Here is a 15,143-nt window from a genome sequence, read left to right as displayed (position 1 = left end):
TTTCCAGCCCATTTCACTTTCTCTTTATTTTCTTTGTGAGGAAACTTCCTCGTAGAACAAAGTAAAAAGAAGACATTAATGGCACAAAAGAAAATAGTACAGGAACCATAGCCAACACTGTCAGATCAATGTAGAACAATACAGGTGCAGTGCTTCAGTCTATGGAAGAAATGCTTCATTTGTTTAGCAGTGAATAGGCTCTTCGACCTTAACGGATACGTACTGAAACCCGGGGTTGATTGTTTTGTTTTTTACATTTCCATGAATTTCCTCCTGTTAAGATTTAAAGATATTTTTAGGAACTAAAATCAAAATTGAAGGTCCACTGTTGTTTACCAGTTATCTTTCTTGGCATGTTTACGAGTGTGCACCATAGTTTTGTGTTTTTAATGGAGAAGGCCGGCAATGTTCTATATTATTGTCAATGTCAAGAAAGTTGCTGAAAACACAAATACCAACAATTTGTTCGCGTGTCCCTTAAGACTTTCTGACTTACCTGCCTAGTCTGTGGCTCCCAACCCCAAACCCATTCGTTTCTATCTTTTAATCTCTAATCTTTAAAAGTGCTGAGGACTAATATCCTCAATGGAAAACAACTACAGTTCAGTTTCCATGTTCATGGTATTGAAAGTGTGTCACTCAAAGCAGTAGTGTGGCTCATCAAAGTATTTTTAATAGTTTTTGGACAACAATGGAGCTCTGACACGGAGGATCAGATTTTGGTTACAGAGACGATACCTGTCTGTAGGATCAATTCATTATTGGTTTGCTGCTTTCCCATTAACCCTTCAAACCATATACATCTCTCCCTACAACCTTTCTCATCACGCTTTATCTTGCTTCTCAGTTGGTTTTTCTTGCATAACTCACAGTAACCCACAACAGCCCCCTTCTCTGTTAACCCATATCTCACTCCGCCCTTCTTCCAGTCCTCCTTCTCCTCCCACTCAGGATAGCATGCGTCAACCATATGCTCAGTGTTTGTAACTCGGGGTGAATGGAGCAACGCCCTCTGTCATGCCCTCTGGTGATAGACCAGATCAGTCTTTATACATGAGCTGTCTGCTGCTGCAGCAAAAGAGTGTGTGGGAGGCTGACAGCCTCTTGGTTGTGCATACCTCATGTGAGAGTGGGTGTGTGCATACACCCACTTTTAATGAGATTGAGACGGAGGGAAGGCTGACCGGTCAACTTTAGATGGAATTTCCTTTAGGAAACCTTGCTTCGTTATTATGAAATCAATTATTATTGAGTGTATATCTCTTACTTCATCATTCAGGGTACCCGCGGGGTCTTAAAAGTATGAAGTCTTAAATTTCATATTCCCAAAGTAAGGCCTTGAAAGTCTTAAATTTCATTACCAAAGTATTAAATTTTGTTTACCCTGGTCTTAAATGTTTTCTTGTCCTTTCGTGGGATTTAAATCCCGTAACGTCATAAATACTTTGTGTGTGTGAGACCTCATAATATACTCCGTTTGGTGTGACTCTGATGTTTTACGGCAGTACAGGCAACGTTACCGTTTCCGTCAGTGTTCAGCTTTATGCTCTGAACTGTGAAGTGTTTGCGGTGCGCGAGCTCTGGCATCCAGCTCTGCGCGAATCAGTCATTTGTTAGAAAAGAAAAGAAAACGTCTCTGACGTGCTACTAACGTTAGCTCGACGACTCAGAATGGGCAAGTGTCTGAAACTCAGAAAGCCAGAGATACGAACAAGTTGGCGGACGAGGCTGAGGGCAGTGGCGCTGAGGTTAGCGCAACAACCTGATCGGCGTGCGCGCCAGTCACACTGTGGCGAGCGCTAATGGCACAGCGGAGCTGGAAGACCCGCTGAAGGTTACTGGTCGAGGACCGTGTCTGTGTGCCGGCGTTGCGCCGCTGTTGTAGGCTAACGTTATGTGAATGGAAACATCAAGCTAACACACATTAAACTTGCATCACCCAGATGCGCCGATCACGGGAATGAGGGAAAAACAAACCGGAGCCCAACTCCTTATCCCCGCTGCTTTCAAGCCAACACTATATAATACTATATTTCACACAGCCATTAGATGCTTTAGAAAAACAGAATAGGATGAATAATCACTGAAGCAATTGGCATATTATGTTACTTTACCTTATACCTTTACATTAAAAAACAAATGAAAATACTTGAGAGAGTTTATTTGCACAATAAGAAAACATGCAATTTAAAGATAAAAGAAACAAATGTGCTTTGTTCGAAAAAATTTAAGCTAAATAAATCTGAATCACTTTAAAGACAATTCTACCAGAAAATGTCTCCAGAATGCAGGATATTAAGTGTTTTTATATATTTCAGCATTGAATATTTCATCAAATCGCCAACACAAAGTGACATCCTTGATTCATATTATTTTATCAAAGTACCAACACACCCCAAGCTATAGTGTGTTAAATATGAATGTATTATAATAAAATGTTTTATTAAATTCATGTAACTTTGTTAATAATTTTCTCGGGCTTAAAATTAATACAGATTTTCCATTAGATGGCAGTGAAGTTGGTATTAAATTTCATCCTAGGTGGTATTAAGTCTTAAATTTAACCTTGAGAATCCTGGGGGTACCCTGATCATTACTAGTCATATTTTGAGTATCCAAAATAGTCACACCTACTTTGCACTGTCTGGAAAAAGCATCTCCACGCTCGTGCAAAAATGTGTACGTCTGATAACAAAGACAATGGGTTGTACACAGTTACCCAAATTTCACAGCAATAGTAACTAGTAGTAGCCTTTAACACAAACATGTGCTCACACCCACACAGTCGGCACTGACTGCATAGTTCAAGGCTATCACAGTTTTACAGCTCAGTTAGACAGTCAGGGTACACAGCAAGTGAAGGACTCAGAGATTATGTGCTATGGCGGCGCTCAGATTAATACGAGGGGGAGGAAAAGTCACATTCTCTACATGCTCCAAGGAACAAAGCCTCTTTTGACCAGAACACATTCCGTATTGCGTACTGGACTTGGTGAAAACGCCAGTGTTGACCTGAGACTCTAAATATAAAGATTATACGAAACATCCCTGTAGCAAGTTAAAGGACAGGTTTACAACTCTCCTCCACTCTGCCATTAAGCTTTCAACCAAACTGAAAGCCAAAAAGATTTTTAGGCTTTTACATCTCTTCATTTTGTAGTAGAGTGTGTTTTGGATAAAGCTAGTCAAGGATGAGGATTTCCAAAATCATGAGTGGATTCACTGACCTACTTCTTCTAGCATTTTGATCCTCAGCTTCAACCTGCATGCATGCCCACAATATTGAACAGCTGCCTATTTTGCCTACCTATAGAAATTTCAGAGGTGGAAAATGGCATTTTCTCTCAAGACAAACAGAAATTGGAAATTAAATATTGACATTTTATGTCTGGCTTATTTGGGGGTGTTTTTTTCTTTTATAGTGAAACCTTAATGAACGGAGTGCAAGTCATGTCTGTTATTTTTTTAATCAGTTGTGGCGAGTGCTCATTCACTGAATAGTGACTCATTGTCAGTGATTAGCGGTAACCTATATGCAAATTTGAGAGGACAATACTTTTGAGGAAATGATAGGATTGAGTGTGCATCATGTAACCCACGGCTGTTTTGAAAGGTCCTTCTACAGAAGTGCCTCTGCGCTCAAGAGCTGTTATACATATACAGTCACAGGTACTGTGGTCTCCTTCAGACCAGATTATTTGTGCAGTTCCCCAAGAACGAGACAGTTGAACCTTTTTTAATTGAACAGCAATGCTGTGTTAAAGGGAAACTCCAGTATTTATCAACCTGGGTGTAGTTCACATATAGACAATTTACTGCTGACTTTGGCATGAACAAAGTTGATCGGGGCAAGGAGCACAGCCTCCTACAGTTTAACAGGAAACATACATTTATTGGAAATCAACCACCTAACAAAAACAAAAAGTGGTCCACTGGAAATACCTGTAACTAGTAAAACAATTTGGAGAATATTGTCGAGCAATGAGCCACTACTACTACTTCTCTAGCATATCGGTCTATGTTTCCCAAATCCCTACAACAATCTCAGCAGCAGAGCTTGGACGTAAAATGTTTTTATGACTAATCGATTATCAAACATAGTACATTGAGTTCATTTGTTTTTTTGTTGACATTGCTGCCGCACTCTGTTATCAGTGAAAAATAAATGTAGTTTTGATGGACAGCAGGCATTGTGATCTCATCATTTCTTCATCAGAATTGAGTCATTGCTCTCCATGTGTGTTAGGACACAGTCTGCTAACAATGATCTGTCCTGTGGCAGGAGAACACAACAACATATGAGTTCTGTTCTGACAATTAAGATGAGGCCAAGGATAAAAAAAAATATATGAATGTGGACACTTAAAGCGTTTGAAAGTAGCACTAGACATATGCCTACCATTGGACTCCTTCTAATCTCCTACTCCCTTTTACATATCTCTGTTTTCCGTCTCCAGTGCCTGAGGATGTCCAAGCGTAGCTTATTTGTTCGTCTGGTGCCGTGCCGCTGCTTGCGGGGTGAGGAGGAGGCCGTAACATCGCTGGACTACTCCCACTGCAGCTTGGAGACTGTTCCTAAGGAGATCTTTGGCTTTGAGAAGACCCTGCAGGAACTCTACCTCGATGCCAACCAGATTGAGGAGCTGCCTAAAGTAAGGCAGACGCTCTGATGTATAGAAACTTTATATTTCTGCTTTCTGTAATGCATCTACAAGTTCTAAAACCTTTTGAACTACATGAAGGCATTACTCACGAGGCTGCTAAATATTAACTTGCTGAATGCCTAAGTAGTTTATCTCTTATGAAAAGCTTGCATTAGGGCTGGGTGATATGGCCAAAAATGTTATCACGATAAAAACATTTCATATCATTCGATGTCGATAATTTTCACGATAATTCAAATTGTTATTTCTTTCAAGTTTAAAGGCTGATTTTTGCTCCTGACTGAAAATTGAAGAAACCAGATGGTTAATTAGGTAATCTTTCTTTATGGTCAGAAGAACACTTCTCTGAGGGAGAACATTCAAAACTATTATGATTTTAAAAAGGTTTTCAACAAATATCATTAGTAAATCTTTTTTCAGTTCCTTTTCCTCAACAAAATAAATATTTTTATAGAAAAATTAAGTGTTAATTTGTTTGTGATTCAGATGAATTAAACCAAATATTTATTGACGATAAATTGAACATTTATTATATTGATATTGAGGAAAATTATATTGCGATAATTATTGTTTTATTGCCCAGCCCTAGCTTGCATTGTGGACAGTCTGTACTTCATTTCTATTTATTATGAATGAAGAGCCTTTGAATTATGCAGTTGAATTTTTAATACAATCAGAACATTTAAACGTCTAATATTATACTGTATAATCAAGGTCAACTATACACTTTTGGATAAAAACTGTTATCTCGTCTCTCTCCACCAGCAACTGTTTAACTGCCAGTTACTCCACCGACTGAGCATGCCAGATAATGACCTAACGGTGCTGCCAGCAGCAATCGCAAATCTCATCAATCTCAGGGAGCTTGATGTCAGCAAAAACAGTAAGCAAAATGGCCAGTTATCTTACTGTATGTCTTTATCCTTTCTTCAGAAATGTCACTCAGGTAAGGGTTAGGTGTGTTAGAGTGGCGGATTAAATGAGTCATTTAAAAGTGTTGCATCGTTTGAAGTCTGAAAACTGACTGCAGCCACTGGTTCAGGGACATGTGAAGTTCAAATGTGTAACTGGTCTCAGTTGTCCTTGTGTTGTCATGACTGCTATTTACAACTTTTTAAAAATGAAATTGTCAGGAAAGAGTTGCATTATTGATACCAAGTATAGATTGCTTCAAAGATACTCTGAGGTAAAATGCCACAGCTTAATTAATCGCCAGGTTACGTCACAAGACTGACTCAAAACCACTGTGATGTGATGGATAAAGGAAGCTAAGTAGACCAGACATGCAACATACTAGACACTATCTTCACAACACGTAATAGTAGCAGTGATAAAACAGCTACTGTGAGAATATCTGTACAAGGTGTTGAACTCAGTGTCTTGTCAGTAGTTTCATAGAGTGGGAAGTTACATTTGTCAGCGTGACATTTACCTCTCTGAAGATAAACATTCACACTGTTAAATAGGATGGATGGCTTTGTACTAGAAGTCCTTTCATTATTGCCTGTTTGATGACAACTTTTAGCTGTCAATGTTGTTCTAGTCTGACATTTAAAACAAAATACACCTGCAGACTAAAGTGTTTGAATGCTTGACAGTTCTCTGCTCATGCCCAGCTGCACTTAGAATCAGTCAGGTGACTGTGCTATTTTAAACATTTCAGTATTTTCATAACATCCTGTTGCACATTCCTTACAACACAGAGTTTTTAGTGTTTTAACATTAACATCACTATCTGACAGTCTTTGTTCTTCCCAAAAAGATGTCAAGCTCTTAAACACACTGCAGGTTACTATGCAAGATGGTTGCTACTCACTATATAACCTTGAAGCTGAGCAGGACAGAAAAGCAGTATGCATGCTCAGTAATAATGGATAGAGAGAGGTTAAAAAGGTAATTCTATAATAATGAATGAGTGCGGCAACAGCCTAGATTAAACAAATGTTGAGGGATGTGGTGATGTTTTCATGAACCAGAGCTGCATGTGCTGTGTTGACATTACAAGTATCTTATCCTTCTTCTCAAAGCACTCTGTGCTAAGTGTTGTGGACACAAAACAAAGTGGGTAGAAATAAACCTTGAGAGTTGGTCATGTCACCTTTCTTGCAGTTTGCATATTGGGGGATGTTTCATGAGAACTTGCAGACTATCCGTCAGTGGTCTATTTTTTTTTTTTATTTTTTTTTTCTTCTTCTTCATTTCCTGCTCTTTTATTATGTCACCTCGAGCACTCTTCTCTGTGTTTGTTTATAGAGGAAAGGTGCAGAGCCATGTGTCTTTGGCGCACACAATTCAGGCAGAGAGCCTTTCTGCTTGTAGTCACAATCGACCTGTGTTTAACATTTACAAAGCTACTCGTACTAAACATGAGGAAGCTGGCTTGCATTATCCATCATCTTTTTAGTTTTGACAGGAGTCGTTTGTTTTGTGTCAGTGGTAATAAAACAGTTGAGTTACAACATGCAGATGTTGAATTTAAGTGTGTACTTGTCTTACCTTGAAACTTTTTTTTTTTTTTTGCTGTTTCTTTCTAGGTATCCAGGAGTTTCCAGAAAACATCAAGAATTGCAAAGTCCTGGCTATTGTCGAAGCCAGTGTGAATCCCATATCCAAGTGAGTACTGCCCACCCTCATAAAAATGCATATCGCCCTTGAATAACATAATTTTGGTTGAATGTTGCGCATGCAATTTTTTAAGTTTAAGTATTCTGGCATAGCAGCAGCTCTGTGTGATTCCTGTTCCTGTATGTGTTGTCAGGCTCCCAGAAGGCTTCACCCAGCTTCTGAGTCTGACGCAGCTCTACCTGAATGATGCTTTTCTGGAGTTTTTACCAGCCAGCTTTGGCAGGTCAGTTTGTTCTCCGGTTTGGATCAAGATTAAATTGCTTTTAACACAAAAACTCATGTATGAACTGTACACTCGGACTGTGGTATTAAGTGTATGCTTTGTGTGAAGCCACATGCAGTAATTGATTGGTTTATAAATAGGGCTGGGCAAGTTGACACGTTAACGCATTAATTAATTAACGCCGACAATTATTATATCTCACGTTAATGTGGCTTTAGGGTTGGGCCGATACACGATGGTGGATGGTTGAGCAGGTATCATGATTGTAAAACCCCGTCCCCTGGCAAGAAAAACTAGATTTTTCACATAATACCGTGTTGTGAAAGCAGGTTTTAATCACCACAAACATTATTATTATTATTACACAGGAGGGGTGGGATGTTGATCACCCTGCAAATCACCTACCCAAACAAGCAGTGGAGGGAGGCTTCAGCAGACTACGTGGGAGAAGTAGATAAACAAAAGCAAGACAAGCGATCAACTAAAAGTGAAGTGGATAGCTACACACTGCATGCTGATTAGCATTGGAGAAGATGTCGATCTTAGGAATGTTCTTAAATTAGTACATAGTCGCTTGGCCCCGTGGGGTTGCTCTCCGCTCCTCAGGTGAGCAGGAGACAAGCGCTCTGCGAGTAAACAGCAGGCGCTCTATGGATAGTAAACATGGAAACGGCTTCTGTGTGCTACACAGCTGTAGTCCATTTACCTTAAGTTAAAATTATAGGCTAACGTTATATAACTTCAGTTGATAGGCCTACATCTAGTTTTGAGGGGATGCTCTGCCATGCGAATTCCCTCCTGTTGATGTCCTATTTAGTAAACCTTAACAGCGAGGGTGCGTGAGGTGACCACTTCCCCTCACTCTGACAGGGACACTTACTACTGAACACAGACTGTTTATGCTGCTCCCTGATAATAGATACCTGGTGATACCTGTTCAGGGAAAAGAAAACTGGACTCTGATGGTAACTTGTTTTAACAAGCTAGATAAAAAGTAATGCCCTGGCAGTGTTAAATAGCTTTGGTTTTATATTTGATTTGATTACATTAATGTTTAAGTTGATATTTAGAAGACATATTTTATTGCTACTTATTAAAGGAGATACTACTGTTAAAAAGCACCTTATTTATTTAAAGTGTTTGCAAACCACATGTTATTGCACTCTTCTTTACATAGCAGTACATTTAATTTGAAAGCGCGTAACAATGCGATTAATTGCAATTAAGCATTTTAATTGTTGCCCAGCACTATTCATAACACCGATATGGCTGCAATAGCACTAGGTTTATCAGATTTCGAATCTGATTCTTTTTTTAAAGGCATCCAATTAAATCTTGGCTCCAATTTTTAAAAATAACATGGACTTTACTTTCTGCAGCGGTCAAAAAAGCAAAAAATATAGCGCATATTTGACATAATGTCGCTGGCTTGATAAGGTTAGACCAGCCAAAGAAACTTTCACTGTATAATCAACAGTAGAGCACGGTGGTATTGATGATGACATAAGACTAGCTTATGTCATCTCCATATTATAGTGGTTATATTGATGTAATTTCTATTTGACAACATCGCCCAGCCCTTGCTTACAATAAATATGTTTTAGTTAGTTTATTAAGCTATATACTGTGTATCACAGGATCACGTCGCAGCCAAAGTACATGTTGTATTGGATGACTTAGATTGTATTAGATGTGTTTCATCTTGCAACACCTCTTTAAAGCAGCCATAATTGATGTGAAAGGGGATGCCTGTAGTGATAAACCTACAGAGGGATATCATCTGGATCTGCTGCTTTAGTTTCATGTCATTGTTTAGGTGTCTTGCCCACTCCTGTTTTGTTTCACTCTCACTACTCTCAGCGTCATATTCAGCCACAGCAGGAAGTTTTTCAGTGAAAAACCTCTAAAAACCCACTGTACTCTACCTGCCCACCAGAAGACAAACGGTTAGCAACTAGCTGCAGTACATATGTAGCATTCATCAGCTAAAGAGTCAGAGTTTCCCTCAGGAGTTGGCAGAAGCCAGAGCTAAAAGAGAATGAATCTTGGACTTAAATTTGCTGGCGGCCAGAAACGCAAGTCTAAATGAATGATGATGTTGCTGCTCTGTAACTGCTCTGTAGGGTGGCGATGACACAATGGATAAGAATATGCCTTTGGTGTGAAAGGACCTGGGTTCAATCCCCCACTGTGACCCATCTACCATTGTGTCCCTGAGCAAGACACTTAACCCCTAGTTGCTCCAGAGGCGTGCAACCAACTATTGGCTAAAAAGTTTGCCATATCAACACTAAAGGAAATGATATGACAATGTTGTGTTAATCAATTGTTTCCACTGCTCCAAAAGTGGCCAAAAATCAGTTATTACAGGTTTAACAGCCTTTTCAGCTGTGAAATAGCACTTCTGATAAAAAAAAAAAAAAAAAAAAAAAAATGGCCTCTGCTGTATGCTTCATGTGAAATTATTTTTTTTGGAGTACTTAATTTAGCATGTTTGAAGATTCTGATTCAAAATTATTTGCCAAATTTACAACTATCATTTTAAGATGTGGTTATTTTCTTAAAAGCTTAAAAATAATTTTTCATCAAACAAACAGGATGAGTCATGCTATTATTTGTACTTTACACAATAGTTGGTGTTGAGCCTTCTGATTACACAAAACTTGTAATGCGAGTTGGCAGCTTGTCAGCCCCATAGCCCTATTTCATCACACTAATGCTCCTCTCCTCATAAACCCACACTTTTCCTTACATTACATTTATTCATTTGCTATGTATGTCAGAGGTCGTACACCTCTGGAGCAACTAGGGGTTTAATTAGGTTTAATTCTTTGTTTTGGAAAATGACTTTACCATATAAGACCTTGTCAGCTGCACATTATTGCTGGTTAGTAGCAGATAAGCCAGCAGAGGAAATTGTGGTTGCTGTGATGGCTCAAAAACACATCGCACATAATAATTTTTTGATGCAGGTAAAGTACTGGAAAATCATTATTAACACTTAAGAAATAATAGGGTGCAAACTAACAGGTTACAGTTGACACAAATATTTGTAAACTTGGGGCGCTTTCACACCTGTAGTTCGGTTCATTTGGTCCGGACCATATGGAAAAAAATTATACACTGTTGCATTTTAGGTCCGGTTTGTGTTCACACTGCAGTTCTACAAACGAACCAAGAGAAGTAACCATGACGTTAAACAGTTACTTACAGGTAACTTGTGATTGGACAGTTTTGGCGTTTGCATCATCAGGACCCACGTGGGGAAATCAAACTCTGGTGACCGACAGAAGTTTATGCAGCTGACCTGTATTGCAAAGAGCTCACAAAGTAATAATTTATTATAAGCATGATTAGTAATGTTAGACCGCATAGCCTATTATGTATAATAATGTAAAAACAGGACATGTACAGTAATAATACAGGTTTTATTAGCCTATAGTATGTAGTGGTATCGCTGTCACAAATGTTTTATGGACTTAATGAACTGACAGTGTAAACGGAGTACTACTTGCCCTCCTTTTTTAACAGACTTATTAATCAGGGAAAATACCTGTGCTGACAAGTATGCATTACCAAATTATTTTCATAAACATAGCATGGCTTATACAGATCAATTATAACATCACTGAATACATTTAGCAGTCAACAGATGGATTTATTAGAGGTTTAGCTTTGGAAATAATGCTCAGATCACATCCTCTTCAAGGAGGTGGTCTCAGTAGGAGCACCAAGGGCGAAAACGAACTCTAGTGCGATTCAACCGAACTAAATTAGGCAGGTGTTAAAGCACCCTTAAGTAATGAAGGTGAATAAAGGTTACAGTGTCATTTAAATATGAAGTGGTGTTTGCGATGATGACATTGGCTTATTACTTGGTTGCAGGTTGACTAAACTACAGATCTTGGAGCTCAGGGAGAACCAGTTAAAGATGTTGCCAAAGTAAGTGGTTTTTCCTTCACATGTTTTCCAAACATCAAACACTCAAAATGGTAATTTTATTTACAAAATAAAGGAGCAGTATCACTGTGTTGCTCCTTCCTCTCACAACTCCTGCACTGTCTCTGCTGTGTTCTTTTTGTTTTTTACAGTAGGTTCACTACGCACACCTTTTTAACTATAGTATTAAATTCCACTGTGTTACATCAGAGCCCCTTTTACTTGACTGCTTGCTGTGGCAGGTTTTATAATCCTCTACTGAGACAGTGGTGAGGGTTATTTCAGCATTTGTGAAGGTTACAGTGCCGCCGGGAGACTTAACATCCCATGAGTATTTGAGAAAGCTCCAGGTGATTTTGGGGGAAGTTACTCTCTGTCTTTCTTCGCTCATGCTTCACTTGCTATATCACTCCATTTTTATGTCCTTCCCATTTTCTCGGGAAAACTATGTTTCCCTATTTGTCTTTTTTTGTCCTTCCTCCTTCTGGCTGAGTTTCCTTTGTCGTCTCGCTCACTTTCCTTTTTCTTATTCTTTACTGACTGACAAGCCAGCCTGTGTATAAAGTGCAGTGCTGCAGCTCAGAGCGGATCCTCTCCTCTCGCTGTGTTTATGATACGGAGGCCAGAACTGTTAAAGGCTGGAGCCCTGACAAAGAAAAGGACTAATGATCGGGAATGTTGCCAGAGCAACACACAAACATTTCAGAGATGTAAACAAATGTGTGCGTGCACAAAGGGGCGCAGTAGAGATCTTTTCAGTGCGTCCACAGAGAGTGCAGTCTCTTTTCTCTCATTGACATACCAAGCTCATGCACATACAAAATGTCTCTCTGTATTTTAAAGGATTCTGTGTGTTCCTCACAACTTGGGGTCATAAGCCATAGTGTAGTGTTTGCTCATTCTTACCCCTTTCAGCTCACATGGGGGTCTCTGGTGTTCTTTCCAACTTTGAGGTAAGAATGTGACAAACCTGGCTAATGCTCAAGAACATCGACATGATTGTTTTTAGTTCTTTGTGCAATATGAAAACAATCACCAAAGGGCTTAAATCATATTTATATGTGCCGGATGCATTGCACTCTGGTTTCATTAAGAGCACTTAAAAACAAAACTCCACAGTAATGTTGGTGCGCCTCTGCTTTCCATTCCTGTGCTGAATCTCACTCATGCCTTAAGGAAACACAGTTCATGCCTGCAGTGAAAGGATCATCATATCTGTTCGCAAACAGAACTCGGCACCTCTCCATTTTATCTCTAGTCATGGTCTCTTGTATTTTATGAATAGTTCAAACGAATGTCCTTCGATCAAGGAGACTAAAACTAATTGAAAATGACCTGTGTTGTATTTTTATTTTACTCTTGCAGATATTTAACGTTCAGTTTTTCAGTTCTGTATGTTTCGTGATATCTAGTATTTGCTGCTGCCGCTGAGGGGTACATGCCCTTAGATGCATCTTAGTAGATTTTGATGAATAAGAGTGAAACTTATTGATTGCTTAGAATGTAAAATAAGCCTTTTAAGAATATTTCACCTCCAATTTTCATTCAGTCATTGGTGAGCAGTTAATATAAATACTGTAAGCAGTTGAATAGTCCAGGTTTTTATCTGCATGTTTACAGTGTAGCAGAGAATGTGAGACTCTGACCTGAATGTGGAGAGAAAATTCTGGAGCAAGGCTTAGGGCTAGCACACGTCACACTTTCCATTATTAAAAGCATATTTCTGCCATGCCTGGGCTCTAAAAGGTATTTATTTTCTCATTATTTTTTTCAGTGAAAGGAGTAAAGGCACAGTATGTATGCCATCCAAAATATATAACACAGAAATTGACAGATCTTTTATTTTTTGGCTCGCTTTTTGAAGCACATGACCCACATGACTTATAATCCTGGCTGATGCTCTTGTCTAAACCAAGGGGGTCAGTTTAGTGTTTTTCTAATAATTTTCAAATTATGATTTTCTCCGCTCCTGCAAACATGAAACATGGTGACTCATAGTTGATTGATTTTTTGATTTACCCGTTGATTTCAAGACCTCACTTCCTGTGTGTCTACAGAAGCATGCACAAGCTCACACAGCTGGAGAGGTTGGACCTGGGGAGTAATGAGTTCACTGAAGTGGTGAGTATCTGTCAATGCACCAAGGCTCTCTACCTTTCTAGTGTTTCCTTTCCTTCTCCTTCATTTTTTTCAAAATGGGAGCTGTGCTTAAGTGCACATACAATAAGTGCTCATTTATTTTCATTGAAAGATTGCAATCATTAATATGTGATAAAATAAACATTATAAGACCTTTTATGAATCATTTTCAGCTTGTTTATGAGTTAAGCTCTTCATCCTGTCCCTGCCCAGCAGGTGCACTCACACACATCCCTATCACTTAACCTGCCTTCTCCTTTTTACATCTATAGCCTGAAGTGTTGGAGCAGCTGGCTGGAATCAAGGAGCTGTGGATTGATGGGAACAGACTGACATTTTTACCTGGGGTATAATTTACAGCCAAACATCATCTTGAGATAATTTCCCTTGATTTTCAGTCTTTGTGTCTTCTTAAGTCTTCATCAGAATGAACTGCAGTCAGTTTGCATCAGACTTTCAGCCCTCTGAAAACCAGCAGAGAAGAGCTGCAGTTCAGAAATGATTTCCTTGCTGGTAGATCACAATTAGACAGCTTTACATAGAAAAATGCAGACCTTTGAGTTTGCAGATGTCTCAATAATAATTAAAAATAATTCTGCAGCTGTGAAGTAATTATATTTGTTGAATATAATTAATTTATAATGATGTTTTGTTAGTTAGGACCTTCCTTTTTCATCCGAATGACCAGCTTGTTTGTAACTGGGTCATAATTAAAGCATTAGTTCTGCTCCCAGCTTTTCAACAACATCAGCTGTAATCACAGTCTGGCCTTTAATAAGCAGTGACGTATGTCCAGAATATAAACCGAAACTGAATACATTAACAGTTTTCCTTTTTACTTAAAAAGTGTTTCAATATTTAAAAGTATAATAAACCTTTTTTGGGATAATAAGGTGCTCCTACCTACATTACTTTACGTCACTGGTGAGGATGTTTTAGGAATTGTTTAATCCACTGTTTCTGTTCAACCAACACAACTGCCTAATGGTTGGCATAAATAAAATGAGGATAATGAGATATCAGTGAATATTCTGTGCATTTATTGTGTGTCCTTTTACTTATCCAGATGCTTGGGACACTAAAACAGCTGGTATACCTGGATGTGTCGAAGAACAACCTGGAGATGGTAGATGAACAAATCTGTGGCTGTGAGAGTCTGCAAGACCTACTGCTTTCCAACAATGCCCTCACACAGCTGCCAGGCTCCATTGGTGAAGATTACAACACACTTACACACACACACACACACGTCTTATTTGCAGAAATTCCATTATGAAACACCTTAACTCTCTTTCAGCTATTGCCAATGCATTTTTCATTCCTGGGTCCATTGCTGTGTTGGTTTTGTAGATATTATATTGCCACAGATGACGTAACAGTGTTTTTTCCTTAACTCAAACACATTTTCATAACACTAAAAGTGCACCAACATTCAAAAATCATACTGTAAGAAATCACCAGAGAGGAGGATGCAATATCTGTTTCTCTAGCTACAGTAATGTCACAGTTGTTCACAGTGCCGTAGTGCCACAAGATGTTGAGTTTTAACCAAA

The 15,143-nt window shown here is 38.9% G+C and overlaps 1 protein-coding gene across 5 annotated transcripts in view; it reads left to right on the top strand.

Moving 5' to 3' along the window:
• erbin (erbb2 interacting protein) overlaps positions 1–15,143 on the top strand; it is a 56,787-nt gene that overhangs the window by 24,447 nt on the left and 17,197 nt on the right. For all 5 annotated transcript variants that reach the window (XM_046067871.1, XM_046067869.1, XM_046067867.1 and 2 more), the window contains 8 exons: positions 4,458–4,652; positions 5,430–5,547; positions 7,199–7,277; positions 7,423–7,512; positions 11,398–11,454; positions 13,509–13,572; positions 13,863–13,937; positions 14,657–14,801. In XM_046067871.1, coding sequence (XP_045923827.1) covers positions 4,467–4,652; positions 5,430–5,547; positions 7,199–7,277; positions 7,423–7,512; positions 11,398–11,454; positions 13,509–13,572; positions 13,863–13,937; positions 14,657–14,801 — 814 coding nt within the window. In that variant the 5' untranslated portion in view covers positions 4,458–4,466. The remainder of the gene's footprint in view (positions 1–4,457; positions 4,653–5,429; positions 5,548–7,198; positions 7,278–7,422; positions 7,513–11,397; positions 11,455–13,508; positions 13,573–13,862; positions 13,938–14,656; positions 14,802–15,143) is intronic.

Source organism: Micropterus dolomieu, linkage group LG13 (genome assembly GCF_021292245.1).
Source record: "Micropterus dolomieu isolate WLL.071019.BEF.003 ecotype Adirondacks linkage group LG13, ASM2129224v1, whole genome shotgun sequence".
In the NCBI taxonomy this organism is placed as follows: Eukaryota; Metazoa; Chordata; class Actinopteri; order Centrarchiformes; family Centrarchidae; genus Micropterus; species Micropterus dolomieu.
This window is presented reverse-complemented; position numbering and strand designations above follow the sequence as displayed.